General features: G+C 40.3%; 3 protein-coding genes and 1 long non-coding RNA gene across 7 annotated transcripts in view; all 4 read left to right on the forward strand.

Annotated features, from left to right (window-relative positions):
- The window catches only part of LOC124343409, a 50,800-nt gene extending 45,156 nt beyond the window's left edge, over positions 1–5,644 (forward strand). For both annotated transcript variants that reach the window (XR_006919243.1, XR_006919244.1), the window contains one exon: positions 2,456–5,644. This is a non-coding gene — a long non-coding RNA (uncharacterized LOC124343409). The remainder of the gene's footprint in view (positions 1–2,455) is intronic.
- Positions 5,645–8,311: 2,667 nt separating this feature from the next.
- Positions 8,312–10,525, forward strand: LOC124343275 (ceramide synthase 6-like). The gene is made up of 5 exons (XM_046796545.1): positions 8,312–8,624; positions 8,703–9,057; positions 9,125–9,465; positions 9,544–9,688; positions 9,766–10,525. The coding sequence occupies exons 1-5, from the start codon at positions 8,434–8,436 to the stop codon at positions 9,916–9,918; spliced, it is 1,185 nt and encodes a 394-aa protein (XP_046652501.1). The 5' UTR covers positions 8,312–8,433; the 3' UTR covers positions 9,919–10,525.
- A 374-nt stretch (positions 10,526–10,899) lies between these two features.
- Positions 10,900–13,820, forward strand: LOC124343245 (broad-complex core protein isoforms 1/2/3/4/5-like). 2 transcript variants are annotated; one of them, XM_046796508.1, is made up of 7 exons: positions 10,900–11,153; positions 11,368–11,511; positions 11,610–11,654; positions 11,738–12,022; positions 12,106–12,472; positions 12,546–12,735; positions 12,797–13,820. In XM_046796508.1, exons 2-7 carry the CDS (start codon positions 11,371–11,373, stop codon positions 13,155–13,157), a joined length of 1,389 nt encoding a protein of 462 aa, XP_046652464.1. In that variant the 5' UTR covers positions 10,900–11,153; positions 11,368–11,370; the 3' UTR covers positions 13,158–13,820. The 2 variants fall into 2 exon arrangements, with proteins under 2 accessions (XP_046652464.1, XP_046652463.1); XM_046796507.1 differs by having other exon boundaries at positions 10,900–11,113.
- Positions 13,821–14,537: 717 nt separating this feature from the next.
- Positions 14,538–17,597, forward strand: LOC124343213 (delta-1-pyrroline-5-carboxylate dehydrogenase, mitochondrial-like). Of its 2 annotated transcripts, none has more exons than XM_046796453.1 (12): positions 14,538–14,644; positions 14,860–15,035; positions 15,134–15,207; positions 15,265–15,398; positions 15,475–15,522; positions 15,586–15,800; positions 15,863–15,935; positions 15,998–16,093; positions 16,155–16,342; positions 16,410–16,632; positions 16,702–17,188; positions 17,254–17,597. In XM_046796453.1, the coding sequence occupies exons 2-12, from the start codon at positions 14,974–14,976 to the stop codon at positions 17,367–17,369; spliced, it is 1,716 nt and encodes a 571-aa protein (XP_046652409.1). In that variant the 5' UTR covers positions 14,538–14,644; positions 14,860–14,973; the 3' UTR covers positions 17,370–17,597. The 2 variants fall into 2 exon arrangements, with proteins under 2 accessions (XP_046652409.1, XP_046652408.1); XM_046796452.1 differs by having other exon boundaries at positions 14,539–14,644; positions 15,119–15,207.
- The last annotated feature ends 198 nt before the right edge of the window (positions 17,598–17,795 follow it).

Below are 17,795 nucleotides of genomic sequence, written 5' to 3' on the forward strand. Positions count from 1 at the left end.
AACTTTTGTTGTGCAGCTCAACGGTCGGTGCATCCGCACCAGACTGTGAATACGGCGGAGGGAGAGTCATTGGATCCTCCCCGTCAGCTAATTAGGGACCGGACCCCGTCACCGATTTCCTTCTTGTTGTCTGGGACGGAGGGGTGATGCGATTTTTCCGTGACCATCAAAAACTGTTGACTTTTTCTTTTTGCCCGGCGCCCCGTTTCTTTGCCCGGCGAAGAGAACTCTGCATGAGCGAGTTGATTGAACATGGCGATTATGTATAAACAGGGACTCGGGACCGGCCCTCTCCATCCTACGCCTCCGCCTTTTCTCATTTGATATTAACGTGCAACTGGCGATGGCGATGGAGAGAGAGAGAAAACAACCAACGGGCGGGAATAAGTCTAGCAGAGAGAAATTTTCTCCAACCAAATTTTGTGTATTTTAGATTCTTTCCCGGCCAGTGGTTTCTGAGTGATCCATCACGTTTCTCTCTCCTTCTCTCTCTCCCCCCTCTGCAGCGCGACTCTGCTGGGTTTGTTACCATGTGCTAACTCGTTTGATATTTTTTTTTTACACCAAACGAAAATTCTTTGGCGTAAACTAAACTCCTCGGGTTTAATTTTTTTGTGCGCAAGACTTTTGGGATTTTGGATGATGAAGACAAAAAGTTGAATTTCTTCTCCATCATCATCTTGACGCGTCAAGTTGTTGTTATCTCTCTCCTCGTTGGTGTTGTTTCTTGTCTTACTTTGTCAGTTTGTTTCCAAGTTCATTTTTTTTTTAATTTTTCTCGTTCGGGGATGGATGCCCGAACGTGCGGGTCAAAGTTCGTGTCGTGTAGTCAAGAGGAAGAAAAAAAAAAAAAGATTTTCTTTTTTCATTTTTCGTTTTTCCCCTTTTAACTGGCAAACGATTGGAATGACGAAGGTTGTGGGAAAATTGAGCCATTTGCGGGTCTGATGGAAAACCGCTTGTGAAGGATGAGACCCAAGTGAAGAGAGAGAGAAAGAAAGAAAAGAAGGAGGAAGAAGGAGGGGACGGACGCTATGACATAATAAGTAGAAGATAAACGACGTGAAAAACACGGGGCTTCTCTTTGCGGCCTTGCGGAAGGCGGGAAAAATGAAATGCCGAGCCGCGTGAGATAGAGACTGGAAGAAAGAAGAAGAAGAAGAAGAAGCAATCTGGTTTTTCCCTCAAGTCTCTCGTCTTTTTGATTCGACGGCTTTTTTCAGACGCGGTTGCGCCGTAATAAGTCGAGGGGCCCTGCCTGGCAATCAAGTCGCGACGTCTTCGACACACACACACAAAAAAAGAGTTGTTAATCTGAAAATAATGACCCCGCCCGTTGGCCATCTTGTCCGTCTTTTTCCCGTCGGCTGCGCCGTCTCTCCACTCGTCGACATGTTTATGTCATTAAAGAAGAAAGAAAGAAACGGGAGACGACGAGTTGTTCTTTTGTGTGTCTTTTGGGATTTTTCATACATAGCTTAGACGTTGGTAGAGAGAACATTTCTTCTTCGGTCCACGGCGGCGGGATCGTGCGTGTCGACGGACTTTTTTTTTTTTTTTTTTTTTTTTTTTTTTTTGCCGGGCGGAAGGGGTTTCTGACCTCCTCGTGTTCCATTTTCCGCACTGACACTGTCACGCCCTTTTTTTGTTTTTTGAATTTGAATTTGAAAAAATAGTTTGTGTCCCGCTCTATCTTTGGACGTTCGATTTGACGATCCTTATCGAGCCGAACATTTCGGTTGCATTTCTTCTCGCTCGTTTTTGTTCCGCATTTGGGTAGAAAAGGAGGGGGAGGAAAAAAAAAAGAGAATGTGCAAGTGTGAAAAGAAAAAGAGAGAGAGAGAGAGAGAAGGCCATTTTGGTGTTGTATCCAGATCGCCAGAACTAGCACGTTCGGTCGTGATGATCAACAGCTGCTTCTCTCTTGTGTGTTGAAGGCTCCTTTTAACCTTTCTCTCTCTCTCTCTCTCTCTTCTCTTTGGCTTGACTTTTCATCCGCTTCTCTCTCCCCGCTCTCTGGAGAGAGAAGGTTTTTTTTCATTAAGGGGAAAAGTGATGGACGGAAACTCAGAAAACTCGCCCTCGACTTCTCTAAATAGTCACTCACTCACTGTTCAAACCAATGTAAATATATCTATACTATAACTATACTCACTAGGAGGAGAATCAAAAGTTATTATGTCTGCCAAGCTTTTTATTTGCCGGGGAAAGAAAAAGGAAAACAAAAAAAAAACTTGTTGAGAATCTGAAAATCCATTCCGACTTGCCTCATCACTTTTTGAAAGAAAAACCAAATTGGTTGGGGGGGGGGGGAAATTAAATTGAAAAAAAAATCATCTATTTTTATAATAAACGTCAAGATTACTCAGCGCTTTTTTTTTATTCATTTCATTTCCATCTCTCAAGATTATTGCTATCATTACTATTATTATTTATTTTATTCTATTTCCTCTAGTGGTCAAGAAGCTGCTGCTGCTGCTGCTGCTGCTGCTGCTGGAAACACAATCCCGCCACCTCATCGTTGGGGGAAAACTTCGTTGCCGAACCACAGCCCGCTGGCAAATCACTTAAAAAAGAAAAAAAAACTGGCGTTGTGGAGTTGGGGACAGAAGCTGAAACGAACAAGTTTCTAGACTCTCCTAGACGGAGAAAAAAGTAGAAGAAGACGACGATGAGACTGGATAAAACCCAAAGTTTTGACGGTTTTAGATCCCCCTAGCTATATAGTACCATTATATATTTTGCCTTCATATTTCAACTTAGTTTGTGTGTGTGCGCGCGCAATGATAGATCTCTTCTTGTTCTTGTTGGCCTTCTTTTAATCTCTCTCTCGCTGCAAAGGAAGAAGAACTGAAGAACACGGACTGGCTTTTTTTGGCATCTTTTTAGCCATGCGGGCGCCCCTCTTTTCCCCCGATGCTAGATCGTGAGCGCGCTCCCGCCCGTCCCTCCCCGCTATGCTCTTATCATTGTCTCTTTTTTCTTCTTCTTCTTCAACTCGAAGAAAATGAAAGAAAAAAGAAAAAGAACTTGGATTGAAGAGAGGGGAGGAGAAGAAAAGAAACGGATATCTGTCGACTAGACTTGATTTGATCGGGATAAGAAGAAAAAAAGAAAGAATGGGGGGTAAATAATAATTCAATTTTTTCTCGTTTGTTTTTTTTTTTTTGTTTTTTTTCATTTCTCTTGTGTTTGGTTGGTAACGATTTTCTTTTGTTTCTCGGACGAGAGAATATCTCTTTCGTCTGCCAGTTTTTCTTCTTCTTCTTCTTCTGGTTTTTCGGGCCGGATGGGTGTGAAGCACGCGCGCGGTCACGACGAAGCGCGTGCGCTGGGTCTGGTCTGTAGTAAAGGGCGTCGTCTTTTTTTCTTCTTCTTCTTCTTCTTTTTCTTTCGGGTCGACAAAGACGTCCTCCATCCTCCCTTTTCGTTTCCTTTCGACGTCAGCGGCCGGACCAATCCCTGATCGCCTAGTGTTTGCCTCCGCAACGCCGAACCAAGCCGATGGTACGAGGGGGGTTGCAACATGCACGCCACTTACCACACACACACACCATCTTTGATGTATATAAAAGGGAAGAAGAAGAAGAAGAAGAACTGCCGAAGAAGAAGAAGAAGAAGAAGAACACACACACAATCTCTCCTTACTATATTTCCCCCCTTTTACTGCTGTGTCTGTTGTTTCTTCGCCTTTTTACTCTATTCCCTCAATTCTCTTCATTCTTGTTGAGTTCCTTTTAACGTTTTTCTTTATAGCCTCGAGACTCGGGAATGATGGATCATTTTTCTTTCTTTTTTATTTTTCGTACGTAAGAAGAAGAAGAAGAAGAAGAAGAGGAGGGTGGTGGTGGTGTTGTTACTGGGCCGGCATCTCCCCGACGCCCATCTGAGCGTGTTGGAAATGATTCGTTCAACTGTCACTGAATTTGTCTCTCGGCGCCCTGGACGCGAGCGTCCCCATACATCAGCCCGGCAACTGATCTCGGACGGACGTCGGAATCACAACGTTCGGCTATTATCACGCAGGCTAAAAGTTGCCCTTGCGCAATAATGCTTACGTTTACAACGGGAATAAGAGAGAAAGAGACATGTCTACTACTACCAAGACCCCCAAGTTCTACTTGACTTGAGTGCAGTCGTGTATCTTGGTCAACTTGGTCGGGATAGCGATGGAGGAGGAAAGTTCAAGAAGAAAAAAGCTTTTTTTGATTTCTAAATAATTTTATTTTTTTAAATCCCCCCTTTTTTTTTCTTTCCTTGTGCTAGCGGGGCTGTGAAGTCGTTTCCAAAGCGTCGGTAGTCATTTTTCATATTTCTTCCTTCAACTGTTGAGTATTTTCTTTTTCTTACGTTTTGCCTCTTGAAAAATCTTTGCTGAAGAAAACGCCCAAAGAAGAAAACCGGACCACACCGTCTTCCCCTTTTTACTGGGCGAACAAAATTTCCTTTTCCCCGACTTCTTTTTTATTTTCAGATTTTGACTCCAAACAGACGCATCACAGACGCGTAGATTTGAAAAGAGACTGACGGACAGACAGCTAAAGGTCCTTTTTTTTTTCTTCTTCTTCTTCTTCTTTCCTTCCTCTCGTTCTCCCTTCTTCTTCTTTTTTGGCTTTTTGTTTTGTTTTGGAATTCCTTTTTTCCAGTCTCTGCAGCTCTTGACCAAACCCTCCCTGGAAAAAAGAAAAACTCCCTCCCTCAGTTTTGCTCGTCTGAAGAGCGCTTTCTGGGTTCCTTGGCCAGTCGGTATGGTGTAAGATCATCAGTATTTGCCCAGCCACTTACAGTCAAAGGCTGTGCCCGCAACTGCCGTGCCCGGTCTCTCTCTCTCTTTCTCTACTTTCTACTTGTGATTTGTAAATTGTGTCTGTGAAACATCTCGAGGCGTTTGTGTGTCGTGGCCGGACAAACTTAGTAGTAGGTACTAGTGGACGAAAAGTAGAGGATGAAAAGGTGGGTTCCTTTTTTTTCTTTCCAGCTCTTTTTTTGATTTGTGTCTTTTTAGGAGCCATTATGAATTGAGCACGTCAAGGCACGAGCGTGACGGTGACATCATGACTGTGGTCTGTGTGTGTGTGTGTGTGAGTGTGGCGTCATCGAGTTCGAAACCCTCACGCTCTGCCGGCCGAGCAGAGATTCTGACGTCTTTCCTTTTTATAAAATTTGATTTGTCGCCTTCACTTTGTCATTTGTTTTGTGTGTGCCTCGACGTTTCACGTCCGCCTGCCGGGCCTGATCCTTTGCTCAACCTGTGATCGTAAACCTTGTATTACCCTCCTTTGCGGGAGGAGGTGAGCAAAGTTTCAGGTGCGTCAGTTGGATCGTCTTTCTCACCGCACAATTGTTTTTAAAACAAAAAAAAATATTCAACAATTGCAACGAAAATGTCCATCTAGATTTGGTGTATTTACGCTCTCAGCCTGATCCTTGCTCGACCTAAGCCTTTGACAATGAGCGAGGTGAGCAAAGTTTCAGGTGCGTGAGCGGCACCTCCAGTCGTCCGATCCGTTTTCCGTTATTGTGTGTTTTTTTTAAAATTATTATTCGGTAAATGGTGAACTCTTTTATTTTGTGTGTGTGTGTTTGAAATGGGTTTTGTCGTCCGTTTGTTCTCATCTGAATAATACACGACGTGCGGCTTTTATTTCTTAGTCTTTTTTTTTTCATTTGAATTTGATTGTTATTCGTTTTGGGGTTATTCGTTTCCGAGTCGCTTCGTTAGCGACAGATGAGAGTAAATGAGGACGGCAGTACGGCCGAGTGGCTTGCTCATGTTCACATCGTCGGTCGGTCGGGACACGGCTGGGTAGACACGCACGCCGACCATTCTCTTCGATGGGAATTTAACGGCGGGCGTTTATTCGGAACGAGTGACACACACAAGAGGGTTGGAAGAAGAAGATGGAGAAAACGACGAACGGCGTGGGGGGAGAAAAGCCCCGACACGGCCCGCCATCACTACACAGCCATTAAATAATCATAAGAAGTCGAAATGAGAAACGACCGTGTCATCATGTTCGCTCGTTTTCTTTTTTTTTCTTTTATTTTGGGTAGACCTTCCCACCTCCTCCCTGCCTCCACACACATACATATACTGTACCTGTTTGTATTATTACAGACTTGTTTTTCTCTTTCTCGCAAGTCGGCCCTTGAGCCGATGAGCCGCTTTCGTCACATTCGTTCGGTAGTCGACTCACGGCCAAAAGTCGCAGTCAAACACGACAATTTTCGAAAGAAATACAACAGAGCCGGCCTTTTCTTTTCTTTTTATTATTTATTTACCAGCAGCCAGTCATAGTTTATGGTCAACATTGACTACCAGATAATTTCGCCGAGTTGATTTTTCAATCTCCGCCGGAGAGAGAGAGAGTTGTGGCTCGTCAATTTGTAAAAAGCGGACGTAAAAAAAACACACACACACAAATGAGAATCGCCGCGAGTTTTTTGAATAATTTAAGTCGACGAAAAAGACATGAAAAAAAAAACAACCGAAATGGAGAAAGAAACTTCTCGCTCACGTCAGCGCGAAATTGATTTATGAGAGGCACGTTTGTTTGATTCTCTTCTTCTTTCTCTTGTTTTCTCAGAAAAGCCAACTTAGACACGGACGACGTCGTCCATAGAGTAGACACACACAAGTATATATAGACACCCAGAGAAAGAGCCATTTGTTCACTTCCTTTTTCGGCGATGAGGGAAACGGCCGGGAAATATGGCGCGAATATAAATAAGAATGTTGGAGAGAGAGAGAGAAACAAAAAAGGCATATATATATATACCCATGCACAGTCGATTCTATATAGCTCTTTCGGTTTTAAACAATATCTCTTAATGTCCTTTTTATATTTTTATTTCTTATGATGGGCTCTTCCGAATGGAGCGGCGGCAGTTAGTTTCCCGCTCACTAATAACTATACACGTTTTGTGTGTTCTTTAGTGTTATAGGGTGTGTGTGTGTGTGTATTGTGTATGGGAAAAGTGTCTGAATAATAATAACCGGTCAGTGGGTCTGGTTCTCGTGTCTGGACCGACCGGCTTGTCCAGCAGCAGACGTGGGCAGCAGCAGCAGAGCCATTTATTATAGACTGTGAACGTACCACGCATATCACGCTCGGAAGGTGCTCCCTAACGGCCTCGATCATTTGTCAAAGCACCTCATCCCTTCTTCATATTCACCGACTTTTCTATTTTTCTTCCTATACAGTATACAGCCTTTCTTGTTTTCACACACACACATTTCGTCGGCGAGAGTCACGCTGGTTCGATTCCGTTAGGTTTCCATGAGCAACTAAATAAATGCATCCATCAACCGGAGCCGCTTTCCGCTTTTGATGAGAGCTAATAAATATATCACGAGCGAAAAGTCAAAGAGTCGCCCACACCAGCAGATGGATCGATATATTCGCCACGTATTGATTGACGCAGCACCACTGGCGGTTATTAATTTCGGAGAAAATGGCCACACGTACCTCCCTCCTGTGAACGTTTCAACTTGCGATTTTGCTGTCTGGATGGAGATCACGAACGTTTGATGATATCCGAACGGGAGCGGATGATTCGATAGCAGAGGAGGAGGAGGATGACGACGTTAGCTAAAAGAATCAAGTGGGAGGAACGCAAAGGTTGCCGGTATAGTTTTAGTACGTATAGTTTCGTGTTGTGTTATGTTATAGCTTATATGTATACGGAACAATCCACCGTGAGCTGGCGGTTTGTAAATCCTCCCGAAGGAAGGAAGGAATGACATGAGACAAGGAAGATGAAGTGACCTCGGTGTCATTGATGAATATACTAGGGACTATAGTTGGGCGGGGTTTCAATAGCTGCCTCGCCTTTTCGATTCTCCCTTTTTTCTTTTTCTTTCTTTTCTCCGCCACCGACGAGTTCACGAAGCTCCTCTGCTTGGGCGTGGTCTCTACAAAAGAGACCGGGCTGCGGCTGCTACTAGCTCTAAAATCAATACCTCGCGGTTTCCTCGTCTCTCTGTGGTATATATATGTTGAGTCGATCGTTTAGTATAGTCGCTCACGGAAAATAGTAAACGACCACCTGCATACATATACAATCTACATGTATATATACCCGCTTGATACAAAATAGGGAAACTTCCGCCAACTCTCCCATTCTAATGATCGATAATTTACAGAGAAAAAACCCAAATTCATCTAGGGAGTTGGGTGTATGAATTATCAAAAAACAATCGAAGGTTTTGTTAATCTTAACAGATAAAGGAATAATGCATTGATAAATAGGACCCGGAACAAATTTGTGTTCTCGCGCACGTCAGATACTCCCATGGGATATTTTCATTATTTTGTTTGGCAATGCCGCACGAAAGACTACGGTGAAAAAAAAAAAAGGATTCTGGCTGATAGAAATTGAAGTTTATAATCGGATGTGTTTACATGGGATTATTTAAATTCCTCTACAAAAATGGTAGTAAATTTTATAAGCCAGATGTCTGAATCCTTTTGGTCATCAGATGTTTGGTTGCCTCCCGGAGTCACCTGGAAAGATATCGAACCTAATGACCAAAATCCAATCGCTTATCCCCGATTTAGCGACATTTGGTATCCTGTTTTATTTTCGTTCGGTGTTACTTTCCTCAGGTTGTTGTTCGAAAAGTAAGTAGAAGAAAAACTTTGAAAAAATTATAATGTTGATGTTTGTATATAACCACTGCTTGCTTTCCTATTCCACAGGTATGTTTTCTTTCCGTTGGGCATAGCCAGTGGTCTGAGACCTGTCAGGCCTTGGAAAGGCCAAGCACCAGATAATCCTACGCTAGAGAAGGCCTATCTTGTAGCGAGAAAAGGTAGATTAAACTACAAACAGATTCAAGGACTAGCCAAACAGTTGGACTGGACAGAGAGACAAGTGGAGAGATGGATTCGCATGAGACGAATGATGGATCGGCCTTCTACACTTGTCAAGTTCATGGAGTGTGGTTGGAGGTTCAGCTACTATGGATTTATTTTTGCCTATGGAGTGTGGACTCTCTGGGATAAAGATTGGCTCTGGGACATCAATAATTGCTGGTACACTTTCCCTCACCAGGTAAACCATAGTGCCATAACAACTCTAAATGTTCTGACAGCTAAACCACATATTCAAATTTCTGTAGGGTGTGACCAACGATATTTGGTGGTATTACATGATTGAGCTTAGTTTCTACTGGTCTTTGCTCTTCTCAATGTTTGAAGACATCAAGAGGAAAGATTTTTGGGAAATGTTGATTCATCATTTTGTAACTATTATTTTGTTGGTTCTGTCGTGGACATGTAACCTCGTTCGAGCAGGGACCCTTGTTCTTGTGATACACGATTGCGCCGATATCTTCTTAGAAATGGCCAAAATGATGAAGTATATAAAGTACCAACGAACATGTGATGTGTTGTTCGGGATTTTTACGGTTACTTGGATATGTTCACGACTGGTGGTATATCCATTCTGGTTCCTCTATAGGTATGTAAATCTTAAACTGCCAATTCGTACGTCTCCTTTTAATAAGTCTGTACTCATCTCGATATTTTTAACTTGCAGCACGTGTATCGGCGCTAAAGAAATAGTGCCCATGTTTCCTGCTTACTACATATTCAACTCGCTGTTACTAATGCTGCTTCTTTTGCACGTCATATGGACGTACTTCATTCTCAAAGTATTATACCGAGCCATTCTTTCAGGACAGGTAAATTTCATTCGCTTTTCTTACATATTTCGCATGGAAATTAATTTTACTCCTTTGTACGCTTCGAATATCATCAGATGGAAAAAGATTCTCGTAGCTCATCCAGCGAAGATTTCAGCGAAGATAATAGCAAATCTGGCAATTCTTCGGCCTCACCTACGACTCCATCCAAACGATTGCCTGCCAGCTCCTTGAGCCAGCAAAGTCGAGAACACAAGAATTCCAAATAGTCGTATAAATTAAATGATTGCGGTCCAAAAACGTTTATAGTGTATATCGAGCCCGATCGTGGTTTTTCTCTTGTAAGTTATATACTGCTTGAGAACCATCAAAAACGGTACGATTTGCAAGCATCAAAGTATGAATTATTCTTAAATAAACGTAGGTCTATTGTTTTTACTAAAATTTCGTGTTCCAGAGTGGAGTGAGTGTGATTTCAAATTTTCAAGGAGTATGTATGCATCATTCTGTCTGTCGTCAACTTTTGGCATCAGCTGCTTGCGGTGTTTCAAGTTCCCAACACCACCGCCCGAGTGTCTTTTTTCTTCTTAACACCCTGCAAATGCCTTCCTTTAAGGTTTATCTGATTGATCCTTTGATGCGCATTATCAGCAGTGCCTTTATTTACGCAAAGCAAAGAAAAACCGCTTCATGTTTCGATTTAATTTTCTCGCCAACTTGTGTTTTGTTTTGTTTGTTTATGAATTTCTGTAATAAAACAGTTTCGATGATTTCATTGTTGCATACTGCGAGTTTTGCAATCATCCCAATTTGTTCTGTGTTTGTTTTTATTGATCAAATTGTTGTGCTGTTCAATAAAGTAACCCAAGAGCTTGACTGTAGTACATGTTGAATTACAGCTATACGTATCGTTAGCTTGGAAGTTGAAAACCTAATTTTCAATTACGTAATACCTTGTTACTATGTTGAAAAAAAAACGAACTTACAAGTTACAACTTCGTTTTAGGAAGTTCAACTGTTTTTGAATTTTCAATGTTAAAAACATTGCCCTCTGGCGATATTTTACTTCAATAGGGACTTTTCGATAAAAAAAAGTCTAATAACTTGCGATTTTCTAATGTAGAAGAAAAATGCGTAAAAAGTAAAACCAGTCAAACAGCTAAACCACTTTTTGTAAAAATATCTTGCTGAAGTTATATTGGGTCAATAAAAGGCAACGTAGCTTACAACCCTCTGGCGTTTACTTCTTTTTCTATTTGTTTTTATTTTACAAAAGAAAAAGCAGACGCTATTACAAGTGGGGAATACCCTTTTAGAAAAAAAGAAAAAACCTTGAGAATCGACTGTAAAAGTAAATAAGCGGCTTGGCTAGTGGCTTGAATTTTCCTGGTGGTGCAGCCAAAGGTTCTACATAACGCGTGGAAGTCGGTTTGTTTGCGTTTTTACAATGTCAGCGTAAATCAAGTAAGCATATTCGTATACTACTCCTTCTAAATTACTCGAGGTCTTTTGAAATCTTTACTGTTTTTAAACGTCGTAAAAAATAAAACAAGGATTTATCGCTAAATTATTGCCTTAATCACGTCAACACCTAGGTTGATCTAATGTCTTGAAAGAAATGTGCAAACAGTTGATTTTAAATGTTGTCATGTCTTTTGTGTGTCACCAAAAGAAAAAGAAAGTCCAACTGCACAAACTAATTTGAAAACTTGGTTTAGGAAATGGCTAATGATCAAGAATTTTGCTTGCGATGGAACAACCACCAGTCAAATCTCATCTCAGCTTTTCATGATTTGAGAATTGGAGAAGATTTTGTTGATGTTACACTTGCATGTGAAGGTCAGAGTTTACAAGCACATAAGGTAGGCAAATGAAGTTTCTTCCATATTTTTAAAACTGTATATATGGATTTTCCAATTAAGTTGATTAAGTAAATTTGTTGTTTCCTGCTTTACAACAGGTAGTCTTGTCAGCATGCAGTTCATTTTTCAGAGACTTGCTAAAGGTATATTTCCAACCCCACAACTTGCAAAATGTTAAAACCTTCAGCTGGAAGGCAAATAATTTTGTGATTATTTCCTTGTCTAGACAACACCATGCAAACACCCTGTTATTGTCTTGAAAGATATTCTCTTTGCTGACCTATTGGCATTGGTGGAATTTGTGTATAATGGAGAAGTCAGAGTAAAACATCATGGACTTCCATCCTTTTTGAGAACTGCTGAGGTTCTGAGAGTTAGGGGTCTCACAGAATCATCTTCCAAGTTTAAGACTTCCCAAATATCTGTTAGTAATTCAACAGCAATTCTCCATGTAGCCAATAACTGTCCATCCATATCCAGTTCTTTACCAGATGACATGCTTGGAAATAAGGTAATTAAATGGCCCTATAACTGTGATGAATTGACATCATTGAGCATAGTTTGTGTCAAAATTTGAATTTGAATTTATTGTAGTCGGCGGACTCTCCAATGTTCTCCTCGGGCATCGAGAACGCGGGTTCTGATTCAATTGGACCGTTGGCGGACGTCAAAGTAGAAGAAGTTGACCTTGATTCAGCTTCGGACGAAGACGAAGAAATGATGGGAGCCAGCGCAACATTCCGGTTTCAAGAAGTGCATGACATTGCTAGAGTAGAAGACAAGCGAAAGGGACAACAAATACAGGAAAATGGATTAAATCAACCTTTGCTGACTCTCCAGAGTTTCGCGAGAATTCCGCTACTTGCTGCGCAAGACATCATTCCACCATTTGTTCATAATTCGCCTCAAGACCCTCATGTTTCCAATAACGGTGAAAGACAACCCCATCTAGAAACGTCTGGTGAGTTAATGCGATTAAGAAACCTTTTTTTTTTTATGGAACAATTTTAATATTCAATTTTATCTTATATTAGACCAAAATGAATCTGAAAATCTTTCTGGTCGGACACCAGGCCGTACCTCATCTTCCGATCGACCCAGATGGCCTTGTCCATTCTGCATGCGGCTTTTATCGAGTCGTTCCAGCGTAAGGCGACATATTGAGGATCGACATACAAACGACACTTCTCGACACCCCTGTCCTCTCTGCGAACGTCTCTACAGGTCTGCCAAAAATTATGGGATTTTAGCGACAAAAATGATGTAATGTACTTTCACTTTATAGAACACGAAACAGTCTGCAATATCATTTATCGACTGCCCATCGCGACCGTGAACCCGGACCAAGAGGTAGACCGCGCACTCGCCCACGTTCTCCATCAGTAACTACCGATAGTAATACGACCGGAAATAAAAGCCCTATTGAATCGGAAGTAAATTCCCGAAATCAGAAAAACCCATCGAACCCATTTATCATCTTGAATCGAAGTCCTTCGTTTGGGAATCCGCAAACCCCTTTAACTAGCGAGAGTAACGCGTCCGGAAATAAGAGCCCTGATAATCCGGAAATGAACTCAGTAAGAAATATTTCTAACTCATTTCGTAATCTAATTCGTAGCCCCTCTGCGGGGCTTCCCCCTACGTAATTCTCATCTACATCAGTTTTAAAAAATTATTAGTTGGGTTGAGAATTTGAACTGTGGCAGGGTGATAACTGACTGTGTTGGGGAGGGAAAGGAAGTGGCTTGAACTTAAATTATGAATTGTTGGTGCCTTTTGTTGGAGGGTAGGAATGAACGGATAAGATCCAGAAAGTTCGGAATTTTTTTGCATATTAGATCTATCACACGTTATGCTGTATTATTGAACTTTCGTTATGTTAGGTGTAGTGCCGTTGAACAAAATTCCAGACCTAGATTGATTGGCTCTAAATAATCTCGTGGCTCTGAATTTGATGCGAGTTCATGTATACCTACTGACTTGTTACCAATATTTTATTCAGAAAGGCTTGTGCCATATTTAACTATTCAGTAGGAAGCAAAACAATTTCAGTTTACGTTGCTAGTATATTTATTTAGCATTTAAGTAAATTTGACGACTTGGAGAACTTTATGTCTGATTGCCAAGGCGCAATTTGCTATCTTCCTCTTGTTTACAGTTGTCGAAATTTCGTATTCTCTCTCTCCCGGTTACCGTTACTCATGTGATATACAGGAAATATACTCATTAATGTACTGATTGTACTAGCATAATGGCACTGAATGTTATTTTAATTCGGGAACGTCAATACAAGATTCAGAGACGGTGAATTGTTTAAGAATTTGCTCGTGGTTTCAATGTCGGTTAGTGTAGTGCGCTACGAGAATTTGATGCTCAGTTTTATCTTTTATCATAAAAATCAAACAATCTAATGAGGTTGTCAGTATTATCATGGAAACTAACGATGCATTTCTAGACAGATGGATATGCCTAGCTCTTCATGCAACTACCTGCTAGTTTGCATGATTGACGTTGCCAAAAGTGGCTGGTGTCGCACAAATTCCCAATGATGAAGAAAATATCCTTTTGTAGAAGCTCGTCCTTGGAACCGTGCCCCTAGGCTTCAAATTGAACATTTGAATTTCGAAACTTCAGATCACGATAGATTTAGATCACGATGGACTGTTATGGGTGGCGATGGACTAAATCAAGCATCTAAATTTTATGGAGGGAATATATAGGACGGACCTTCGATTGGGTGAGTAATAATATGAGATGAATATGTAATATGATCGTTTGAAACAGTACCTTCTAAGCGAGATCAGAATAGGGTACTGTATTTACTGATGATTTTAAAGCTTAACCAATAGTTGATCCATTTTCAAATGCATTCCCAAATTGGACTAGTTAAACCGTGATTCGTTTATTGGTAGTATTTATTTTGCTGTAGCATTGTGCTTTTTTCTTGACCTTTTTAAAACTGCCCGCGTTCGCGTTTTACAGCACACCATCTAGCGATTAAATTAGAAATCGCAAAAAAGTAAACAATTGCCAAGTTCGTCGTCGTTACATGTGAATCGTACAAGTTTGCATGTGAACATCGACGCTGATACTAATTATAAATAGAAACGTCTTCCAGTTCGACTTCATATACGTACGTACAAAAGACGATGTGATTTTTAAAAATCTAAAATGACTTAATCTATTACGTTGTCATATTGTTTGTTTCGTGCCGTGAAATAATAACCTGATAATCTAATATCTGTGACTGGTCCGCCCCCTTCACGCTTCGAGAATTTAAAACATGTTGTTGAGTTACAATACGTGACCTTCATATTCATACTTTTACCAGACATTTCTCTTTACCAGGTTGAGTGTCTTGCCCTCTCAAGGATACGGAGAACACAAATTCCAGTGTGGTATCTTTCAGTAGATCTTTTATTTTGGACAATTTGATCTATTACTACCATAGAAGTTTTTAAAATGATTTCATCCGTTTCTAAATCTAGTCTTCATCTTTCATCAGCACAGAGACTTTTTGTTGGGTAAATAAGTTTTAAAAATGTTGACTATAAATGAGTTAAAACTAAGTGTACAACATTTATACATACGTTTGCCCACTTTATAGGAAATCATTTGTTAGATTTTTGGGTGGACCATCTATTATTCAAAAACCTATTGCTCAGCCAATTAATTTGGCAAATGAACCTATTTTAGGTAAAAGTTAAAATTACTTATGATTTGATGGTTTCTTTATTTGTTTATCATATTTAGGTTATTTGAAAGGCAGCGAAGAAAGAGTTGCCTTGGAAAATGCATTACAACATAGGCAATCTGCTGTTGAAGAAATTCCAATTGTTATTGATGGCAAAGAATATTGGACTGATGATGTTCATTATCAGACAATGGTATTCTATTTCTTCCGTTTTATACCACACTTATTGACGTGCTTATTGTGTTGTTTTTTTATTTATTAAATTGCAGCCCTCTAACCATCAGAAAAAGATCGCGAAATTCTGCTACGCTACTCCCGTATTTTACTATTTTAAAAAGGTGTTATTTTTGTTTCTTAATTTGTTATTTCCATGGAATTAGGAACTACTACAAAAAGCTATTGGCGTTTCATTGAAAGCCAGAAGCGCGTGGGAGAAGGTTCCTTTGAATAAAAAAGTTGATATTTTTTTAAAAGCCGGAGATTTGGTTTCGACAAAATATCGTAGTCAACTCAATGCATCTACCATGCTGGGACAAGGCAAAACAGTTTTTCAAGCTGAAATTGATGCAGCTTGTGAATTAGCGGATTTTTTGCGGTAAAACAGATATAAAATATATTGGTATTAATGACGTTACTCAAGAAGTTTTATAAAAATAGATTTAATGCAGAGTTTGCTCAACGATTGTATGATTATCAACCAGTAAACGTTGATCCTTCGATACAAAATTCGGTAAAATATTTATTTACATTAAAGAAACCATAAACTTTAAAATTAACTTAATTCATGTGCAGGTTCGACATAGAGGGTTGGAAGGATTTATCGCCGCTATTTCTCCATTCAATTTCACAGCCATTGGAGGAAACCTTGCATATGCCCCTGCGATTATGGTACTCTTCAAACTTTCTTTATTTAAGAATTTATGGATGTTTAGAATGGTTTTGTGATTAGGGAAATGTTGTTCTGTGGAAACCCTCTGACACAGCAATGTTGTCGAACTATATAGTATTCCGATTGATGGAAGAAAGTGGAATTCCTCCTGGCGTAGTGAATTTCCTGCCTGCAGAGGGTCCTACTTTTGGACGAGCGATTACCAACTCGACGCATCTAAGCGCCATTAATTTCACAGGATCTGTTCCGTAATATTTTTAGATACCTGATGGTACCGACGACGAGATTCTATTGCTATTATTTTTTTGGAAACAGGACATTCCACTGGTTGTGGAAGCAAGTAGGAGAAAATGTTGACCGCTTCCGGAATTTGCCGCGTTTGGTTGGCGAGTGCGGAGGGAAGAATTACCATTTGGTTCATTCATCTGCAAATGTGGAGCACGTTGTCAATTCTACCCTTCGTGGCGCTTTTGAGTATTCCGGACAAAAGTGTTCGGCAACGTCAAGGTTATATGTCCCATCCTCATTATGGAAACAGGTTAGATCTATTTAGTGTCACACATTAATTCAATACTCTACGATTAAATCAATTTATTACATTTTCTAGATAAAGGAAGGGCTAATCGAGGGTATGAAGCAAATGAAAATTGGTCCAGTCACCGACTTTGACTCATTTACGTCTTCGGTCATTGATAGTCGAGCTTATGAGCGCATAACCTCTTACATTAAGCACGCCGAACAGTCACCGGACCTTCAGATTATTGCTGGCGGGCAGCGAAATAAAAGTGTCGGGTATTTTATCCATCCAACCCTAGTAGAAACTAAAAATCCCCATGATCGCATAATGGTGGAAGAAATTTTCGGACCCGTTCTCACCGCCTTCGTTTATGACGACAGCGCACTGGAAGAAACATTAGACCTAATTGATTCTTCTACGTCCTTTGCTTTAACGGGAGCAGTTTTTGCAGAGGATAGAGAATTTCTCGTTCAAGCTGCCGAGCGACTGAAAATGTCCTGTGGAAATTTCTACATTAACGATAAATCGACTGGTGCTGTTGTTGGACAGCAACCTTTTGGAGGAGGTCGATTATCTGGTAAGAAGAGTAAAACTATTTCAAATTTATCATCAATTCCTTACTTTTTTAAAATAAATATTTAGGAACCAATGACAAAGCTGGAAGCCCTCACTATTTACTTCGGTGGACAAGCCCACAGTCCATTAAACAATACTTTAATCATTTGACACAGTTCAAATATCCTCATATGGAAAAGTAAATTGTTTCTTATTCAGTTTCTTATTAGATGTAGTTTCATTTTAAAAAAACTACAAAAGAAACTCAAGTTTTTAATAGAGCATTCTATCTCTGTAATGTCTGCTTTGGGGCAATTCAAATATTCGTTCATAGGTCAAGCTAAATTGTTTAGAAATAATGTTTTTCTATTAACACAATTTAAGTTCATTTATTCTAGTCTGTCTTTCCAAATACATGTTGTTTAAGGATATAACTGCTGGATTTATGTTACTACTTTATCAATATTCTTGGGTTATCGTGGGTTGTCGTTTTACTGACGGTTTACAAAATTTTAACATATGTGCTATTATATTTTGTCCGGTTTGTTGCTCCGCGATTGAATAGGAGCCTTTCCACGAAGAATTGATTTTCAAGTAATAAATAGGTGTCACCATCGAATAACTTCTCC

Source organism: Daphnia pulicaria, chromosome 6 (genome assembly GCF_021234035.1).
Source record: "Daphnia pulicaria isolate SC F1-1A chromosome 6, SC_F0-13Bv2, whole genome shotgun sequence".
Lineage (NCBI taxonomy): Eukaryota > Metazoa > Arthropoda > Branchiopoda > Diplostraca > Daphniidae > Daphnia > Daphnia pulicaria.

What these genes read in the sequence shown, in the direction of transcription:
- LOC124343213 (XM_046796452.1), top strand. Translation starts at nt 14,974, where the DNA reads ATGATTTCATCCGTTTCTAAATCTAGTCTTCATCTTTCATCAGCACAG. An exon ending in GAATTAGCGGATTTTTTGCG is followed by an intron (nt 15,801 to 15,862) that starts GTAAAACAGATA and finishes TTATAAAAATAG; the next exon opens with ATTTAATGCAGAGTTTGCTC. An exon ending in TGGAGGAGGTCGATTATCTG is followed by an intron (nt 17,189 to 17,253) that starts GTAAGAAGAGTA and finishes ATAAATATTTAG; the next exon opens with GAACCAATGACAAAGCTGGA.
- LOC124343245 (XM_046796508.1), top strand. Translation starts at nt 11,371, where the DNA reads ATGGCTAATGATCAAGAATTTTGCTTGCGATGGAACAACCACCAGTCA. An exon ending in AGAGTTTACAAGCACATAAG is followed by an intron (nt 11,512 to 11,609) that starts GTAGGCAAATGA and finishes GCTTTACAACAG; the next exon opens with GTAGTCTTGTCAGCATGCAG. An exon ending in ACCCCATCTAGAAACGTCTG is followed by an intron (nt 12,473 to 12,545) that starts GTGAGTTAATGC and finishes ATCTTATATTAG; the next exon opens with ACCAAAATGAATCTGAAAAT.
- LOC124343275 (XM_046796545.1), top strand. Translation starts at nt 8,434, where the DNA reads ATGGTAGTAAATTTTATAAGCCAGATGTCTGAATCCTTTTGGTCATCA. An exon ending in GGTACACTTTCCCTCACCAG is followed by an intron (nt 9,058 to 9,124) that starts GTAAACCATAGT and finishes AAATTTCTGTAG; the next exon opens with GGTGTGACCAACGATATTTG. An exon ending in GAGCCATTCTTTCAGGACAG is followed by an intron (nt 9,689 to 9,765) that starts GTAAATTTCATT and finishes GAATATCATCAG; the next exon opens with ATGGAAAAAGATTCTCGTAG.